This window comes from Perissodus microlepis, chromosome 12 (genome assembly GCF_051167445.1).
Source record: "Perissodus microlepis isolate ML-2025 ecotype Zambia chromosome 12, ASM5116744v1, whole genome shotgun sequence".
Classification (NCBI taxonomy): Eukaryota; Metazoa; Chordata; class Actinopteri; order Cichliformes; family Cichlidae; genus Perissodus; species Perissodus microlepis.
The window spans coordinates 24,682,588-24,703,049 of NC_140472.1; the positions used below are offsets into that span (position 1 = coordinate 24,682,588).

Below are 20,462 nucleotides of genomic sequence, written 5' to 3' on the forward strand. Positions count from 1 at the left end.
TTTGTCACATTACAGCCACAAACATGAATCAATTTTATTGGAATTCCACGTGAAAGACCAATACAAAGTGGTTTACACGTGAGAAGTGGAACGGAAATCATACATGATTCCAAACATTTTTTACACATAAATAACTGCAAAGTGGGGTGTGCGTAATTATTCAGCCCCCTTCGGTCTGAGTGCAGTCAGTTGCCCATAGACATTGCCTGATGAGTGCTAATGACTAAATAGAGTGCACCTGTGTGTAATCTAATGTCAGTACAAATACAGCTGCTCTGTGACGGCCTCAGAGGTTGTCTAAGAGAATATTGGGAGCAACAACACCATGAAGTCCAAAGAACACACCAGACAGGTCAGGAATAAAGTTATTGAGAAATTTAAAGCAGGCTTAGGCTACAAAAAGATTTCCCAAGCCTTGAAAATCCCACGGAGCACTGTTCAAGAGATTATTCAGAAATGGAAGGAGTATGGCACAACTGTAAACCTACCAAGACAAGGCCGTCCACCTAAACTCACAGGCTGAACAAGGAGAGCGCTGATCAGAAATGCAGCCAAGAGGTCCATGGTGACTCTGGACGAGCTGCAGAGATCTACAGCTCAGGTGGGGGAATCTGTCCATAGGACAACTATTAGTCGTGCACTGCACAAAGTTGGCCTTTATGGAAGAGTGGCAAGAAGAAAGCCATTGTTAACAGAAAACCATAAGAAGTCCCGTTTACAGTTTGCCACAAGCCATGTGGGGGACACAGCAAACATGTGGAAGAAGGTGCTCTGGTCAGATGAGACCAAAATGGAACTTTTTGGCCAAAGTGCAAAACGCTATGTGTGGCGGAAAACTAACACTGCACATCACTCTGAACACACCATCCCCACTGTCAAATATGGTGGTGGCAGCATCATGCTCTGGGGGTGCTTCTCTTCAGCAGGGACAGGGAAGCTGGTCAGAGTTGATGGGAAGATGGATGGAGCCAAATACAGGGCAATCTTGGAAGAAAACCTCTTGGAGTCTGCAAAAGACTTGAGACTGGGGCGGAGGTTCACCTTCCAGCAGGACAACGACCCTAAACATAAAGCCAGGGCAACAATGGAGTGGTTTAAAACAAAACATATCCATGTGTTATAATGGCCCAGTCAAAGTCCAGATCTAAATCCAATCGAGAATCTGTGGCAAGATCTGAAAACTGCTGTTCACAAATGCTGTCCATCTAATCTGATTGAGCTGGAGCTGTTTTGTAGAATCTCTACATGTGCAAAGCTGGTAGAGACATACCCTAAAAGACTGGCAGCTGTAATTGCAGCAAAAGGTGGTTCTACAAAGTATTGACTCAGGGGGCTGAATAATTACGCACACCCCACTTTTCAGTTATTTATTTGTAAAAAATGTTTGGAATCATGTATGATTTTCGTTCCACTTCTCACGTGTACACCACTTTGTGTTGGTCTTTCACGTGGAATTCCAATAAAATTGATTCATGTTTGTGGCTGTAATGTGACAAAATGTGGAAAAGTTCAAGGGGGCCGAATACTTTTGCAAGCCACTGTATCTCTGAACGCTAACTGTATTTATTCAGTCTCAAGAACGCTGACAACACAACATGGCAAGTGGACGTTAGATTTACAAAGCTTCAGGTCTTTACATGGCGTTCCAGTAGTAGGGTACAGTACTGTGCAAAAGTCTTGAGCCACCCCACATTTGTATTTTCTTTGAAAATGGGTGTCGAACTGCATTTTCATTACCATTTTTCATTGATTCAAGTAAATAAATGAGAACAAATTGTGTTTTTTGTGACAGTCTGTGCCTAAAGATAACCTAAGAACCAACTCAAAATTTTATCTGTTTTGTACAAGAGTGTAAACACAAATTCATTGCTTGAGTTGGGTGCCTTTTTACGCTTGAGTAATTCATAAGTCACTTTTAAGTGCAAGTGTTAAACTGCTTTTTTATAATATTGGATTTTTCTTTGTTTAATATATATATAAAAAATCCTGTTTATTGTGAATAACCCATAATGTATCCATGTGGGTTTGCATGTGTCCAAAAACACTGAAAAAATCTCAGGGGGTGGAGTTTACAGTGCAAGGTAAGAGCTACCAAAAAAGTGTTTTATAAATTACTGGGCTAAAGTAGATCACAGAAAACTCAGATCTACTTATCTAACAAAATAAACTTTTTTGCCTTTGTCAACAACCATCATGAAAATGACTACCATCTTGAGTTTTATCAAGAAAGTGATTATAAAAGAATGTATGTACCAACTTTGGCCATCCATCTGTGAACCATTTCCTTGTAATCTTAAGTTATCTGCTGCACTAAGAATCACCTTTCTTTTGTTTCTCATTTGGCGTTTTAACAGGTCATCTTGACCGTGTCTAAATGCACTTGGTTGTTGCCATGTGAACAGATGTACCCAACAAAGTGTCAGGTGAGTGTAGTCACTGTAATCTCTGTTTCTTACAGCTGTAAAACAGAGAAACGCCACCATGTCGCATTTGCCAACTTTGTTCTTTGTGATGAACAAAGACAAACATCAGATACACAAACTAACCACACCATTTTGTTTTTTTTTGGTTGGGTTTATTTTAAAAAATGGGTCAAATATACAGTTGATATATATTTAATATAATTTAGATGCTGAAAGTGATGCAAACACAATGACAGATTTTCAAAGGTGGTTTTCGTTGACTGTAGAAGGGATGATGGGTTAAACTGGAATGTTTACAGTGCTGAGTTAAAAAAAAACAAAACAGGATGAACAGTATTGAGAACACATGACATTCATCTACTGGACATTAAAAAAATAAAACATGGATTTGGGGGGTGAGTGGGGGCATTTCTGGAGTAGATGTTAAAGATTAAAAGACCCCTGAGGTACATGGGGATTTTCTCTTGCATTATCTCGATTCCTGCAAATATCAGCCATGAAGCAACAGAAATATGCGGTAGCCCTGTTTATTTTTTCTAACATAGCATGTTTTCCCAGGATCTTGGGCAGTCATTGACTATTTTTTTACTTCAATCTATGACCAGGTGCAAACACCGAAAGCCATCCATCCTAGCTTCTGATCGCTCCCTAGCTACAAACATGAAGGTGTGAAGCACGGGGCATCTCTCAGATATTGCACTACACAATCACACCCTGAGCTCTGGAGAGGAAAAACAACAACAACAACAACAATTAAAAAGGGGAAAAGCAACAGCAGCTTTCTGGCAAAAGGCACAGTCATTCTCCCTTAAAGGGAAATCAGCAGAGAGAGGGGACTGGTATTTTTTTAAAAATAGTTACTGTTACCGTTGCTTTCGTTTAGCAGAAGAGAAACAGAGGTGTTGATGGAGAAGGTGATTTTTTTGACTTTGAGCAACATAAAAGTTAGGAAGACCAACCGTACTTTTGCCAAAAACATTCTTGTTTTTGTTCCCCTTGAAAGATGTCAGTCTTTATCATGACGATTACATTAAAGAGAACTACACAACCATTGTAACAAATATTCCTTTGGTAGACAAAGCTGACTTGTTATTAGAGGAGTAATGACGACGATCTCGCTCTGATCGTGACAAGGAGGGAGTCAAGTTGCATTTATGCGTTTTTTCTTTTTCTCTTATTTAAAAAAAAAGGAAAGAAACCTCTCCAGCAAACTGCAATAATTAAGAGGACAGCGAGACAAACAGAATCATATCTAAACCATATATTAAGCACAGATTTACTGCAAGTAAACCTAAAATCATCTGCTAAAGTTAGTGTTAAAGCAAGGTTAGAAGACAGACAAGTCCTACAACACCATTCCCCAAGAAATCCTGCTGCTAGTGGCACTGAAGCTTCAATTATTAAAATAAAAATAAAGTAAAAATTACAGAAAACATGACATTTCATGTTTGGCGTGTGAAAAACGAGAACACCATAAAGTCTGGGGTAAAAATCAGCTCTTTAGATGCCCTTTGAAGAAACTCAACATGGTGGAATGAGAATTTTTTTTAAGTCAGCTCACAGCAATAAAATTTACACCTGAGTTGACACCTGGCATAGTCAGTGCACTTTCAACTGGTGGGATAAACCTTACAAAAGCTATGATGACAAACTCACAAGGCACCTTATGTTATCGATTAAATCCAGTTTAAGTGCACAAAAACATGAAGCTGGAGGACAGAGGAACAGCGTCCGATCACTGGTGTCTAACATCTCGTGACACTTTCAAAGCTTTGCTGATTGAAACCAAACTTCTTCTATGATATAAACATACAAATTCTATTACAAATAACATATAGTGTAAAAAAAAAAGACATTAACTTCACAGCCATTCCTTGGTTTTTAGCTGCTGTGGTGAAGTTACACAGAAAATACGAAAAAAAAAAAATTAATGCTGTGAGTGTAAAAAATACAGATAAGAACATGACGCTCCTCCCCCAAATCAGGAAAGCACATGTTAATATTAACTGAGCCACCTCAGTTTTTCCAGAGCATTAAGGGTTTAATGCTAGATTAAGAGCCCGATGAAAAACTGATTGGAAAAAGGTTGAGACTCCAGACAACGTGAAGGATAAATCAATTAGACTTGTGTTAAATGCCCGACTTTGACTCAATAACTACTTTGTTTTGGTCTGCACATAAAGTTCCCCCCCTGTTGTGCTCTTTGAAGTGAAGCCATTCAAGTTTATGTCTTTGTTTTTTTGACATACAAGTGCAAAATTCACATTGGAGTGCCAAGTCTTATTTTGGTAAATCGTTCCATGCCACAAAATCAGTAAAATGCAGTGAAGGTATTGCTGAAAAAACATAAAGAGACCGCTTAAATCACACATTACTCTATGCAGAAAAACTAAGAAGACCCTTATTGTTTCCATAATAATTAAGAAAGTAAGAAGCAAATTAAACACACTTAACTGATCGTCTGCAAGTGTGAGCACCTCCATAGCACATTTAACATGTCGTAATGTTAAAGTCCATGACAGAACAAGTATGAATTGTTTGGAAGGAGACAACCTCTTCTCTCTAAAGGGAACATGTCAGCACACGGATTAGGTTTGCAAAGGAGCATCTGAGCAAACCACAAGACTTGTGGATCAAAAGATGCCACAGTCAGTGCCACATTTGGTGAAAACCAAACACAGCATACCTGCACAAAGCTGTCACGCCAACGTTCAAGCATCGACTGAGTCGACCGGGAACTCCTTTGTATACCAAAGTATTCTAGAGCCAAATGTAAGGCCATCTGTGTGAAGGCTAAAGCTTGACTGAAACTGGATCGTGCAACAGGTCGACGATCCCAACCACAGCAGCCTGAAATACTGCAGTGGGTCCTGAACAGAGCCCATATGGAAAAGAAATAGTAAAAACGTATATGATTTACTCATGAAAGTGGCCACTTTCTTATTTCTTTCATATATTGTTTTAGTAAGTATCCAAAACATACAAGTTTCATTATATAATTTTTCAAGGGATCTTATATCTGTTTTCACTCTTGTATGCTTTTCATACAAGTTTCACACAAGACAGATACAAACTTTATAAGATTTATATATATCTTTTCCATATGGGAGGTGTGCACAATGAATGGCCGCAAAAGAAGAGTGGGATAAAAATTGCTCCTCAACTGTGAGAGAAACTGATCCAGCAAACAATCACTCAGAGTTATTGCTGTTAAAGGTTGTTTTATGAGCTCTTAAATGCCTGCGACCTGTAAACCTGTGACAATGGAGGAAAACGTTTACACGTCACATCTTATAGCATATAAACCAGAGCAGAAGTACAATTTTCTGTCATTCATTCAGTTGAAACTTCAAACTCTTAAAAAGTGCTTGTAAAAAATATCCACAGACCATCTAAACCCACCGTTCACGGCTGCAGGATGGCAACATATTAAAATTCTCTTGTTACTTTATCACTCCAGCTTCTCTGATTTTGTGGCAGAAATGATTTCTGTGGTGCTTTGTTGTTATATAAGTAATTATAATTATAAGTAATAATTTACTCTCCTGTAAAATAGTTTATTTTTAAAATACCTGACTATATTACAAGTAAATAATATCTTTTAAGGCATCCAGCAGCTGGATTGTAGCTGCAGCTGCTTTGGGTACAATTAAAGAGCCGGAACCTCGTCTATCCTTTTTATTTAGTAAATCTGAAAGGGCAGATTTTCCAGCTGACACTCAAAGTGACCCTGACCTACCCATAAGTTGAGTATTACTGCCTTAGGTGATCAAAATTCAACATAACACCACACACTTGCTTTATTCTGGCATAAACGGTCACATCCAGATGCACAACTCAAACTTAGATTTAGGGTAAAAATTAAAGAGCGGTGATGAAAATCTGATTCTGAATCCGTTCTTCTCTGTAAGTTTGAAGGAGTGGAAGCGGTGCTCAATCCATTTTTAGCAAAATGTAACAAAAGTTTCCCCTTTTTGACTGTAAAAAAAATAAAAATCATTATTATTTTTCTACAAAAGAATCTGTGCATAGAAAAAATACACATTGCTTTCAAAGTGCACTGAAGATATACTTCAATACATAATAAAGCACAAGTGGGAGAATATCTAATGTAATAATGCTCTAAAATGAGCGCTCTTTGTCTGTGTACAAAAAAAAGAAAGAAAGGTGAGAGTTTGCTCCACACTGGAAACTTTGTGTGGAGAGTAAATGTCTTTTAAATATTTTAAATTAACCAATTTTGCAGGGAGTGCCTTCCCATCAGTTCTGGTTAAGTGCCAAAGAAATGAAAACAAGTGCAACTCTATAAAAATGACCAGAATAGAAATATAGAAAACTATTTTCTGCCTGGGCTTTAGGTCAATAGTCATTTGACTCTCCCACTCTCACAGAGAACCTCAACATTAATAATCAGCACTGTTATAAAGCTCCGAAAATACATTCACTGTGGACAGTCTGGGTGGAGGATGTGAGGGTCTGACACTGGTAAACACACACACACACGCGCACAAAGCAAGTGTTTGTGTGTGTTTCCACATACACAGTGGTATGCATTCATCAGACAAAGACTTCTTCACTCAAGTTCATGAGTCTGCTGCAATCAGGTTATATACCTGTGGGAGGGAGCGACAAGCAAACACAAGTGTGTTTGTGTGTGTCTGAGTGTGTCAGCTTCACAGGTGTCTGCTGTCGTTCAGAGGTGTTGCAGGCGTCCGACTCAGCGGGGTCAGAGCAACATGTACTGGTTGTCTATTGCCCGCTTGCGACCGCGGTCAGGTTCCAGCTCATAGTCTGAGTCCCGCTGAGGGATGATGGGAGCGTGGGTGCTGGGGTGGCGTAGCAGGTTCCTCCTTCCTACCGACTCGCTCCGACGGAGTGGAGGCGGGGCTGACAGCGTGGGCTCGGGGACCATGCCGGTGCGGGTAAAAGAATGGATTCCAGACTGGGAAAAGGAGCTGGAAGTGGAAAAGCTGGTGCTGGCCGTGGTGTTGGTGGAGCAGGAGGAAGGGGGCTGGCTGGAGCTGCGAGCCAGGCTGCAGTGAGCCAAGCTGGGCTCGGAGCTCCAGCGATGGAGGGAGAACGGGACGAGGAAAGCGCCTGAGAGCTGACCTGAGGGAAACAAGAGGAAATAAATCAGCAAACATGAGCTGTAGAAGTTGATTATATAAAAACTAAAAACCTCTTTATTCAGTCTGAATTTCAGATGTGCACTGATTCGCGGAGGCACTACAAACTGCAGTGGAGCACAACCACAAACCACTGGAGAAGCTGCTCATTTAATTTGTATAAGTACGGGTGTACTGCCTTTAAACGTGTGTGCATCACACTACTAATTCAGTGATAACACCGTTGGTACACATTATTATTTGAATGAGGTCCAAATCCACGAGTCTCACCCTGTGAAGGCGGGGTGGAGCCCGCCACTACGAAGCGGGACAGAGTGACAGCACCGGCGGCTCCACACTCCAGTGGGATAGGGAAGAGTCTGAAATGACTGAGCATGTCCATAACAGATGGGAAGCGCAGGTGCTGCACCCTGCACTGACCCCATTCTGTCAAAGAGAGGCGCAGGTGCTGCAGAGAGGAAAGAGGGAAAAAAGATGAGGAAACAGACGTTTCACGGTGCCTGAATTGAATTCTTTTCCTAACCACAGTGCTCAGTGTGCACACTTTTTTATCTATGCTTGTGTAATGCTTCCTGTGTCTGCACAATTTTCACGTTTCCAGATGGAAAAAAACAAAACAATTTGGGTTTCAAAAGACAAACCTCAACTGCAACCACAACTGTACCCACATACTGATCCGTACCTTTGCTTTTCCCTGGTAGTTGAAGGTGAGGACGTAGTCGCCCCTGCGTGTCTCACTCTGTCGGACCAGAAACACCCCGTGTCCCTCTGGCCCGGAGCTCTGAACCAGGTGGGCCGCCTTGACGCGAGAGATGGGTCCGTGGAACCAGGGGTAGGAGAACAGGAAGTGATCTGTCTTCTGGATTACCTGCTCTGGCAGGGTGAAGGTGACAGGAGCTGTAGGGATGAACAAAGACAGCGAACTTGTTTGTTTCTGTCTGAATGTGCAAAACTGGCTGAAATAATCAATACTGTGTAAACTGTAATTGTTCAGTGTTCACTGTGAAACACTGGTTCAGTGTTCAGCCATCCTGCTTGTCTGTTTTTATCTTTGAGCTGCTGAAGAGAGCAAATAAGCGCTAAAAACACACCAGAAACCTGGTGACCACCCAGTTTAAGACAGAGGAGCGCTTATAGCAGACGAACGGGAGTATGTTGTTGTAGAGACTAAAAGCAGAGCTAAAGGAGAGCAAAACAGAAATAAACTAAATGTTTGCACTTCCTCTCGTGCTGTTACTTTATCTCTGGGTACCCACGTATGAACGAACAGGATAAAACAAAACCTCAGAAATAAAAAAAATAACAGTTTTGAACTGAAATACACAGCAACACTCTGATTATCAGAGGATGTGTCGCAGAGGTAACGTCCCCTCATCCCAGTACTCACGCTGACTCTGACTTTCTGGCTCTGAGCTCCCTCTGTGATTGGCTGGGGCAGAAGTGTCAGGCGGGGAAGGGAGGGGCTCCAGATCCACGCTGACTGACCTGAAAGACAAGAGCAGACTCAGATTATACACACACGAATGTTATTCTCTCTGTAGACTTTGCTTGGGATATTTTCACCACGCCTTAGTCACATTTAGGTTGGACCACAGTTCCAATAGCACGGATTCAGTCCTGGGTGTACATAACCACGGTGATGAAAAGCTGCTAAGACGCTTCATTGTTACTGCACAGATGTCTTTGTGAGAATTTAGTCTGGTCTTTGATTTATTTACTTGTCACAAAAGGGATTATTTGAACCCTCTTTGGTAGTCTTAGCCTTTACTTGCTAGCTATTAAAAATAGCTAATTTAATACTATACTGCTATAATATTACTCTATATTTGTGACTGAGATGCAAATTGTTTTGCAAATTGTCATTTGTTTTTTGAGATTTCTCTTGTAACCAAACAGCTGTTTGTCATAATGGATGTGATATAATCACATGTTGCAATGGAAAAATGTGTATTCCCGACTGGTTGGCAATGTTTCCTGGAGGTTTCTGGCTCTAGCGTCTGCTTTGGCTGCTGGCGGATTGCCGTGGCTGTCTGTAGCTTTTCATGTTTGCCCGCAAAAATTCACTAAGTACTAAGTCAGCTGTAGTAGAACTTGAAAAAGTGCGATGCATACCAAAAATGAGAAGGTTCTCCTTCAAAGTAAAAGTTTTGCAATCAGCACTGGAGCCACCAAAAGGTGCAGCTCTTAATTTGAAGGTGAACCTGCAGCAGCAACTCGCAACTGGTTGGGAAATACTCATTTTTCCCTAACAAGCAGTGGTTGGCAGATGTTCATAGATCGATCTCTAGGAGTGTGTGACTGCGACCTTATTCACTTGACCTGCATCGTCATCAAACCTCAATATGTAAGCTGCGGTCTCCCCATTTCACTGGTGGGGCTTTTATAAAGTGGAGTGCTACATTGAAAGCCCTTCAGGACTTTACAGCTATGGACTCGAACATAACACTGAGTTGTGAGCTTAGACACTGTGTCAGCTTCAAACTAATCTACAACATATCAAAAATGTCACTGACAAGGCTCCATGTTGTTAGAATGGACCTCCAGAACGACTTCAATGCAGTTTGCATATCACAGCTCAACAGCCAAGATGACATAATCTAAAAACTGTAAGCTGTCTGCAGCTTTAATGTTTAACACTCCGAATCAGCAGATGTATTTGAGTACGCGTCAAGACATAGTGTACTACACAAACTGGTTAAAGAGTTGCACAATATCAGGCAACCAACTTCTACATTTGCAACTACTGTTGAATTTCTGGGACATTATGCAAACATTTAGACGCACAGTATAAAAACTGAAAGTTGAGCTTTTTACAAAATAAAATAATGAAAAAGTGGGGCCTAATATTTTTGACAGAAGGCCAAACATTGCCTACAGACTTCTATCTGCTTACCAGCAGGCTAGGAAATGCATTACACTACTGAGGGTCCTCACAAGGATGTGCTGGCGGGGTGAGTCTGCACGCTGAAGGCAAACAAAGCCACAGACGGGAAGTGAGTCCAGTTGAGATCTGAACTTACATTTCTTCTGTTTCACTGCTCTCTCTCATACACGCACACACAAGTGGTATATCTGGGCCGCTTGTGTGTGCCGCTTCCCGACAGATGAGAACGGGAAGGTTAAAGAAGGAAGTTGGAGTAAAATCCTGCTTAAATGCTGACTTGAGTTTGCAGAGCAATGAATAACAGGAAGACTTTACTTCTCACTGTGTATGTGTGTGTGTTCATTCTTGTTCTTCTATTTTTGTGACAATCATTTTTTCCCTGAGTATGGACATCATTTCACACAGTCAGCAAATCTTCAAGGAATAGAATTTAGCCCTCAGCACACTTAAAGCACGCTACACCTACCACATCTGACCACATCTGAAGAAAAATGCGAGTTTATTTCCCTCACACTGCTTCCCTGATGTCTCACCAAGTGTTGTGTGCCTTTTGAGGTCCTCTGTAGTCTCTGCATGATGAATCGCACAAATAAAACCACGGACTTTTGGACAACAAGCCTTTTCCACAGTAGACATTGTGAGTTGTACTGATAGAAAAAGTAAGGATGCTGTTAATAGGATTAAGAATGACTCTGCTTCACATAAGAAACAATGCTTTGTTAGATTTGGTATCTGGACCGTGAAAGTAAAGCTTAAGTGTAATTGTAAAAATTAATATTTACATTTGAGGCGTGTCTGAACAGCACTGCAGAGTCACGATGATCCAAGTGTTGCTTGGTGAAGTTACAAAAACTAAACCAGCTTTTAGATGATATTAGTGGGAATTTAAACAAAAACAAGCTGTTTTCAAAGGTCCAGATAATGCATTCAAAGGATTATCAGATGCAAAGTATTACACACTTGATTTTACAACACTGGACTGTTATTTCTGTACGTCCTTTATTTTACTTTTAACGCAACACTGCAGCAAAAGTTGATCCAGAATCATATGATTGTTTCCAAACAGCCGTTCTTTCATCTGAACAGCTTCACAGCTCCAACGCATTTGTGGGCTGCTTCCATTCAATTAATGCAACATGCAGGCCAGCTGCGGCTCTGAACAAAGCCTTGAAGAATCTAACATGTACTTACTTTAAGACATTTATTCAAATTTAACGGCAGTTCTTTTTCTAAGTTCATTGTTTGTTTGTTTTTAGAGTGTGTGCACTTCCAGATATCTGCAGAAACGAGAAATGCCCCGAGATTCTCAGACCTCCCCCACACTTCCTTTCAGAGAAACGCACACTGACACACACAAATAGACAGAGATTGTCTTTATAACAAGAAACAGAAAACCTGTGTACCACTAAGTTTTATTCCAGGATTGGGTATTCCTGTGAGTACAGTTTGAACTGATTACTGCTTAACAGAAGTAGCTTCAACAGTGCGGTCTGCATCTCCTTTTAGAAGATGACTGATAATTCTGTCTTCTTGCATGACTTCTACTCTTCTTACTTTTCCCATTTCTTTAAAATTCAAAGAAATTTCTTTCTTTCTTCTTTCATTCTTTCTGTCCAAAGTAGAGAACTGATAGGAAATGAAGGACCACATGAAAGATCTTAATAACGGGGCCTTCAGGGCTCTTAAAGCCGTCTCCTACTTTAACTCAGTTCCCTTTGAAAAGCTACATTTACTGCTACACGTTCCCTCTAAACATCATACGTTACCTCTCAAAGGTGTGCAGTGAACACTAAGTTGACTAATGGTGCTGTTGACTGATCAGTTAGGAGGAATACTTCAAATGCAGCAAAGTTGAAACCAGCACAAAGCTGTACGGACAAACCAGAGCGAATACAAACTGTGCAGTTCAAGAAAAGATAAATACGCTCGAGGCCGCACACACACACCTGTTTGTCTACACATGCACATACATCAACATTTATTCTCACTTCCTTTTGCAAACACATACCTCAGGACAAGTAAACATCCAACACACCCACAAACACTAAAAACAGCCAAGTGTTAAATATTTCCTCTCGCGATGTGAATTTCTGGGCTGATGCTCGTGTTTAAAATAACAATTTGGCAGGTAAGATTTTTTGACTTTTTGCATGCTTTGTTATTCTTGTTGTTTATCCCCCTTTTGTTCCAATATAGACAAAGAAACCCTCATTATATAACCCCCCCCCCACACACACACACAGTTTTAGGTTCAGCTTTTCGTCACAATATCTTTGAAAATGTACTAAATCAATAAGACGCAGCAGATAAATATCATTTTAAAAATGCTACCTAACACTACCAACGTACTGATATCGGTCAACAAAGCTGAGATTGGCCAATGCTGGCATGTCAGTGTGTCTCCACTTTCCACTCAGAAGTGAAAGTACAGCAAGGAAGTACCCACAGCAAGCTGAGAATAAAAACGCTCGTTCTGCACTATATAACTAATGTGATTGATGAATGCAATCTTCTACACTTTAAACCATAAACAACGTTTTCTCTAGCGACCCGAGGTTACCAGGGGGTTGCAGACCTGTTGCTACTCCTCTGTGACGTTACAGAGCTTGACTGAATATACTTTGAGTCTCTTGTGTGATATTTAGTTTTTGATTTGATCTTCAGTCAATTTACACTCATAAAAACACCGAACGGGTAAAGAAATGAGACCCGTGTAAGGCAGATCACACAAACATCTGTCCTTGTTTTGTGTTTACACATCTCTCACCTGCTGCTGATGCACTCTTTTAGCTCTGTGGTCCAGGAGCTGACCTGCTGCTCGTTGTCCGTCTCAAATATCAGGCTACCTCGATTAACCTGCAGAGATAAAGATGCTTTAAAAAAAACAGGCTACACAAAATGGACATGATGCAAATGCATAAAATGCCCTGAACCTCTGCACTTACTTAGAGCTTTTTCGTTTATTTTCACTACAACAGAATTAATAGTGTAACAGGAAGCAATAAAACACTGCATACTAATGTAACCACCGCAATTTAATAAGTACAAAGAAGAAAAAAAACCCTCATAACAAAATGTTCTGTTAAATTTCAAAAGGTTTACCGTTAAAAAGGCAAATAGCTCGAGGGAAGGCGTGCTTACTGTGCTCTGATTAAAAACAAAGAAAAGCTGCCTGCACCTGCTACAGGAAGGCATTTCCTTGGTAAGGAGAGATACTATCAATATCAAGAGCCTCTGGGTGAAGCAGAACTTTTGAAATGAAAAACAAAGGCATGAGAGCTTTTTGTTAAATTTACTAAAAAAAGAAGACAACAGTGAAAGTTAACACTTTTCACCACTGATGTGCAAAACCGCTATCAAATACTCGCTCCTGTGGTTGTGAAAACTTTGTAGTTTGCTTCTTCGCTGTGAACAAAGGCTGTAATCCTTTGTGCTCAATAAACAAACAAAATGCCATTCAAATATTGCTGCAGATAAAAAAAAAAAACGGCTGGAGTGCAGCAACACCGCTGTCTGTTTGAGTGGGTTTATGTTTGATGGAGAGCTGAGCAGCTGGTGGGTAAAAAAAGAGACTTTATGGTGGAATATCGTTTCACTTCAAACCAGCAATGTCTACTTTGTCAGTCCACTTTGTGAGTTTTGAAATGACAGTGTTTATCCTGTTCTGGCTGAACGGTGAAGATCTAAGCAATGTGGATATAAACAACTCAGTGCTCAGAGTCCCAAACTACAGCTTCTCTTAGGAAACATCATTTTTCCATTTAGCTGTAATTGTGTACAAACCTTTAGAACAAACGTGTTAAAGTTGTCAGGCATCTCCAGCCGGTTGCAACGCCGGACCTCTTGGATATCTGAGCAGTGAGTCGTCAGCTTGGGACTGGAGGCCTGAAACACACAGTGAGTACATAATTAGCATCTGATACATGAGAGTAATTCCTCTGATGAACACATAAGAGGGAAAGAAACAGAAAGAAAAAGGGTTTCACAATTGTATGCACGGCGTCAACCTTCCTCATAAGCTGGCCTGATAATCTTTAACACATTTTTAAATGGGTTTGTGCAAGTATCAAAAGTGCAAAATGAGTCATCAGATATGAGCATGTGCCAAATTCTTTGAAAGAAACAGGTCAGGGTTGCTGCAGGTAGTGTACGAGGAAGCATGGTTTTTCAAAGAAAATCCTTTCACCTCCATTGTTTTTGCATAGCAGATGATGTGTCGGTGACATACATCACATTTCAACACTCAAGCATTATAAGAAAAACACAATCAGCCCATCGTCTTTTAAACAAAATTAAAACTTTTTTTCCATGCAAACGTCTTCTTTAACTTAGCTTAAAGCGTGCAGTGGTCAAACTTTCATGGTCTGTGTAGATTTGTTACTCATTTGGTTTTCCTTTTCTGAGAAGTAGAGACTGTTCCAAACAGGAAATTGCCCCCCAAAAAAGGATGTCATGCAACACTGTGTACTACTCAGCTCAATCTGGCTCTCATGGGTAACATTTAAGAAGGCTGCCAAGTCAGGACTCGTTTGTGCACTGGGGCCTTTTTCTATTTTGATTAGAGGCAGTTTGCACTTGTGCGATCACCTCTGTAGCTTTATTTTAATGTTGACCAATTAGGCTAAAAATACCACGGGACACAAACGAGCGTGACGCAAGCTCCCGCAGCGGGGCTTGAAGGCTGGCTGTGTTTGAAGAAACCTAAATGAGATATGAGGGGCTTTCTGGTGGCTGTTTGACCCGAGGCCCTCAGCATGAACTTATGACACTGCGAGTTTATTCACCACCAACAAAACCAGAAAGGATCCAGGCTTCAATATACTAAAAAATACACAGAATATAAATACTCTGAATATAAGAGCACATATGGAGATATTTTAAACTTCTCAAAATCCCCTCCCAGTCAGGTGAACCTGAAGCCAGCTGGACAGAAGGATGATGATGTGAAAGGATCTTGAAAGCAAAAATACTCTATCCCAGGCTGCTCTCATATGACTCCACACAGCTGTTGCAGACTTGTGACATACTTTACCTGGAGCAGTTTGCACTGGACCTCGCTTTAATTTTTATTTTTTAAAACAATCCATGAAGACACATTTTTGGGGGGAAAAATGTATTTTTAAAGAATGCACACAAAAATCCACTAAAACAGCTCTGAAGAGCCTCCGAACCCCTACATCCAAACGAGTGGTAACAGAGCCAACGGCATAAACAAACACGCATGCACGGACGAATGACTCAGTCAGCCATGTGTAAAGTGCCTGCGGCATGTCTGGGTCAGAAGTCACTGCTGAAACGAAGGCTGAGTGACAACTGAGAGAAACACGTGTAGACAAGAACATCAGCAGCTACTATGAAAAGTTTAAAAACTACAGCGTGTCTTACGTGTCAGCTGCATACAGTATTTTCATGTTTGACAACTGGAAATGTCAAATCCTGTCAAACCTTGACATTTAGTAGTCAGGCGTCATGAAGAAGAACACGGCTCTCATCACTAGTTTCTGTTACTGCATGTGTGCGAGTGCATACAGAACAGAATATGAGAAAAGCAAAGTTGTGGATTGAACTTCTGATTATTTTCCAAAATTGGAGATAAAGAGCAGAATTTCAAGAGTGAACGTAATCACAAGCTATAGCGACAACTCGTGACTCTTTGCCTTATCGATTTATCTGACAATTATTAAAAAATGTGGCCCGCAAACTCCCTTCAGTCCAAGCTAACATCTGTCACACCCAGCTGTGTTTGACGAACGTTTCAAAACGCAAATCCTAAATTGTTGAATCTGTCTCATGTAAGGGACAAGATTTCTGCAATGATCCAAGTTATATTTCTGTGTGGAGTTTGCATGTTCTTCTTCGGCCTTCGGCTCAGAAGACATGCATGTTGGCTTTACTGGTGATTCCAAATTCTTTCAGGTATGAGAACTAGATAAGGTGTGTGAAGTGTACAAAAGAAAGCACTGAATGGCTAAATGTGGCTTGCAGGTGCTTTGAGTGGTAAATACTGCTATATAAATGCCAGTGCATTTAAATACTAAGCAAACATATTTAAGGGAGCATTGGTTGCATGAAGGTAAACGCACAAAAGCACTGACATCAATTTATCTTTATCAAATTAATCTGTGTTCATAGCCAATGCGAGAAGTTGGCCTGTGGGTTTCCAGACTGCATGACTGTCTGCATCTGTGCATTAAATTCAGCTTTTTGTCTTAAAGTTTTGACCAGAAATGGTGATTTGTATCTGCTTGTTTTCTTTGTCAGCCATGCTGTCGAACTGCAAGATGAAGTGGATCTCCGAAGTGCAGCAGTTAGTGCTGCAAGTGCCTTAATAAATGCGTCACAACTAAGTGAACTCCGGTGTAGTCCATGCTGTGAAGCATTTCTTCACATGATCTGTTCAGTTCCTGTGAAAAGCACATCACCAGCCAGACGAAGAGCATCAAATTGCCCGCGAAGTGAAACTGTGTAATTAAACAGACTTGCACAATAATGGAAGCTAACTAAATCAGCACCGTGAGAGAGCAGAAGCAGCGAAAGGAAACAGACGAGACAGTAAAAGACACGGCATCGGGCGGGTAAGAGGGAGGAACGGAGGGCAAAAGAAATTGCAGGGAGGACAAATTCCACTGCTTTGTGCACCGCATGAGTTTGAGCGCATGTGACAGTGCATGAGCCCGAGGAATGCATATGTTAATCCTTTGCACACGCATAAAACAACACAGGAGCGCACTCATCAAAAGAATAGTTACCTTTCTCCCTCACAACCTTAATGCTATGAGTTTCAACCACAGTGTCTAATATTATCACTAAAAAGCACAATGACGCAGACAGGTCAAGGATGTGACTCATTTAGAGAACCTGAGTCAGTGCAAGAGGAACTGATTAAAGGGAGCTCGCACCAAATTGCTGCCGCAGCTGTATTTCAGTCGAGTATGTTCACAGAAATTTACATCAGCGTTACAAGTTTCAGGCTTTCTAATAATTTCCCCTGTAGAAAGATTGAGATAAAGCCAGAAAGATGACATAAACATACAGTCTAAGAGAAAAACAACAATGCAAAAAAAATTATTTTTTTTTTACAAGATTCGTATGAAAATAATCATGTTGTCTGATAACAAATTGGAAGCTGAGTTTGAAAGCTAATATTAATCAAAGTTTAAAAAATGGATTATTAATTTAGAAATAAGAAGTGACAAAACTGTGCACTGAATAATCCTGCTTTTCTTTGGCCACTTGGGGGCAGTGAACACAAGTTTTAAACATCACCTTATAGGTCAGTTGCTACCAACACATCTGGCAGCCACAGAGCCAACATCATGGCTCATTTCAAGTCTTGCTGAATTCAATATTCACTCTGTCTTAGCTCTGCTTTTGGTCTCTACCAACTCCCGAGGGAAATATCTGGCTTTTTAGCTGCTAAATACTTCAGTGTGGATCGGTGAGTCACTGACTGTCTCGGTGCTGAGCACTGAGCAGGGGGTTTTGTAGAGCTCACCTCAATAATGAACCACAACAGTAAAGCTTGAGCCTGGGCAGCCAAGCAATGAGGTGAAACTTACTGTAAAGCTCAGAGGATTCAAGTGATGATTATCTGGGAGTGCGTACCTACATGTGACCCCTCCGATACCCCTTCTTTGATCTATCTGAAATCTGATCTATGTGCCACATTTCTGTTTGTTTTTCTGTTTGACTCAACCTCAGCCTCTTTTACGCCACCTCATGCATCGTGCGGAAGCAGGGATGCGTGATAAATCGGTGGCTCGAATATCATCAGCTCATCAAAGGAAGAATAAAATATCTCCTTATCATTTTGTCAGCTTCTTTCTACTTAAAATTATCTAAAAAGAGATTATATTTGAGCTTTGCACTAGAGTCTGAGCATCTGCAGCCCCAAAAAAGAAGAAGAGAGACATTTGTACGTTGGTGTTTTTATCATTTAACACGGCATGCAGTTAATCAAGAAAGCAACAGGCAGATTAACTGCAGCTGCAGCCTAATTTACAAATGCAAGTTAAAACTCTACCGGATGTGCAACAACTAATGCTATCAGTCACTCTCACTCTGGGTGTGTGTGTTGGTGAACATTCGAGCAGAGAGTGACTCATTGAGAAGAATTTATTGTGTGAATATGAATGAGAGCCTGACTAGGAGCATCTTTGAGGAACCATGTGTGTCTGTGGAGGGGAAAAAAAAAACAGAAGAAGAAAAAACATTCAGCAGATGTCTGACTGGTTGAGCAACAACGTAACAGGCCTGATTTCTGTGAATCAACTTCATCGAGGGAGCAAGTTCAAGCTCACAGCGCATTTCCTATTACTGCAAACTGCTGCAGCCTGTAATACTCCCTGGAGAGTGTACGCACGCACACGCGCACACACACACACACACAAGGCGCAGTCTTTGCTGTTTTTCTTTCATTTTTTTAATCTGGACCCATCTCCAACAGAACCAGTGAGTAATGTGGGAAAACAGTCAGAGCATTTACGAACTGCGTGAGTGTTAATGTTTTAAAGCTCTCAAAGAAGTGCAGAGGTCTAGGTCTCTTTTTCTTTCTGATCACCCGTGGTGACCCCCGCCCCTCCCTCGGCAGAGTCAAAGGAAAGAACACAGCAGTCTTGTTAGTGTCATAAACCGTATATAAAAGACAACCACAGCCACAGATGCTATGAGGAAGAGATTCAACACTGCGATCTTTCTAACTTCCAGCAGGATCGAAGAAACAAAAAAAGAAGTTCACAACATAAAGTATCGATTTGTGACCTTTTTAAATACTTTCCTCATGAGTTTATGGTCTCAAACTCTAGTTTCAGTTCTCTATCAATATAAAATTATCTTTATTTTGTAACTTATGGAGCACCTTAGTGTTGAGAAGATGAGGAAACCGTAGCCTGCCCAAAAAGATGCACAATGATCATGTAAGGGATACAAACGGACTAAAAATAGCAGCTTTCTACCCATAAAAACATTTTTATTGTTCCTATAGCTTTTTAAACAAGACTACCATGTTTTGTATCTTTACACTGCAGGAACCAGCATCACAGAAGCAAGTTTTGGTTTTTTTGGTGGTACCTATGTTCAGACAGGTACTGCCTATGTCTAGCACAACTGACCTACATGTACAATGACTGATGTAGACGTAAATATATGAAGTTGTGTCATCAGGATTTTTAAAACTACCCCCATAAGCAACAGCCATGTTAGCAAGAATTAGGTCTAAAAATGGGCCTGGCTTTATTAACCACATGTGCAACAACAGCATTAAAACAAAGTACTGACTATTCTGATCAAATGGGCCGGACCATCAAAAAAATTATAACTGTGTAAAGTTGGCCAGACTGTCCTGTAAACCCAGAGTAAAAAAAACACAAATTAATACAGTGAATGCTGAAAAGTTATCATTTAACTGTTTATCCATTACTTAATTGCTTTGGTGTAATTAGGGATCTTTATCAATAGAGAAATTGTAAAAGTTATGAAAATATAGTTAAAACTATATGCACTATGCACTCCTTTTTTCCAGAGCAGTCCAGTGGGGCCGATTCTGGCCCCTGAGCCTTATGTTTAACACCGCTGCTCTATATGATACCATTAAAAAACCCAACAACAACAAAAAAAAACACACATAGTGCTCTTTTGTAGCTGCTGCTCAGCACACTGCCAGCTGGTTACTATGTCGACTTAACGTTGGTGTGAGTACAAGTAGGAAACAGCCCCTGAAGCTATGTAGCCCTGACAATGCTCTGTTCTGAAACTACTGTCTGATGATGGAAAAGATTTTTTTTTAAAGTGCAATGTCCATAAAGACATGCAAAGTGATGGCAAAGTGATGCAAAACACCTAAAAACACAAGCAGCACTACAGTGTGATGTGAGAGGAGTGGGGTCCTTTTGCACGACTTTGTGCAGAGGCCTGTTGATTCGTGACATGTTATAATGCAGTAACAGTCTATTTACTGTCCCTGATATGTTTGAATTTGTTTTGCACCAAATAAAAAGCATTACAAATGTCGGTTTAGCATTGTCCACGACC

The 20,462-nt window shown here is 40.6% G+C and overlaps 1 protein-coding gene across 4 annotated transcripts in view; it reads right to left on the bottom strand.

Moving 5' to 3' along the window:
• Positions 1-147: 147 nt before the first annotated feature.
• Positions 148-20,462, bottom strand: part of sh2b3 (SH2B adaptor protein 3) — a 74,908-nt gene continuing 54,593 nt past the window's right edge. For all 4 annotated transcript variants that reach the window (XM_084946108.1, XM_084946109.1, XM_084946107.1 and 1 more), the window contains 6 exons: positions 14,217-14,318; positions 13,201-13,289; positions 8,937-9,034; positions 8,232-8,446; positions 7,820-7,997; positions 148-7,532 (listed from right to left, as the gene is read on the bottom strand). In XM_084946108.1, the coding sequence (XP_084802234.1) occupies positions 7,150-7,532; positions 7,820-7,997; positions 8,232-8,446; positions 8,937-9,034; positions 13,201-13,289; positions 14,217-14,318 (1,065 nt within the window). In that variant the 3' untranslated portion in view covers positions 148-7,149. The remainder of the gene's footprint in view (positions 7,533-7,819; positions 7,998-8,231; positions 8,447-8,936; positions 9,035-13,200; positions 13,290-14,216; positions 14,319-20,462) is intronic.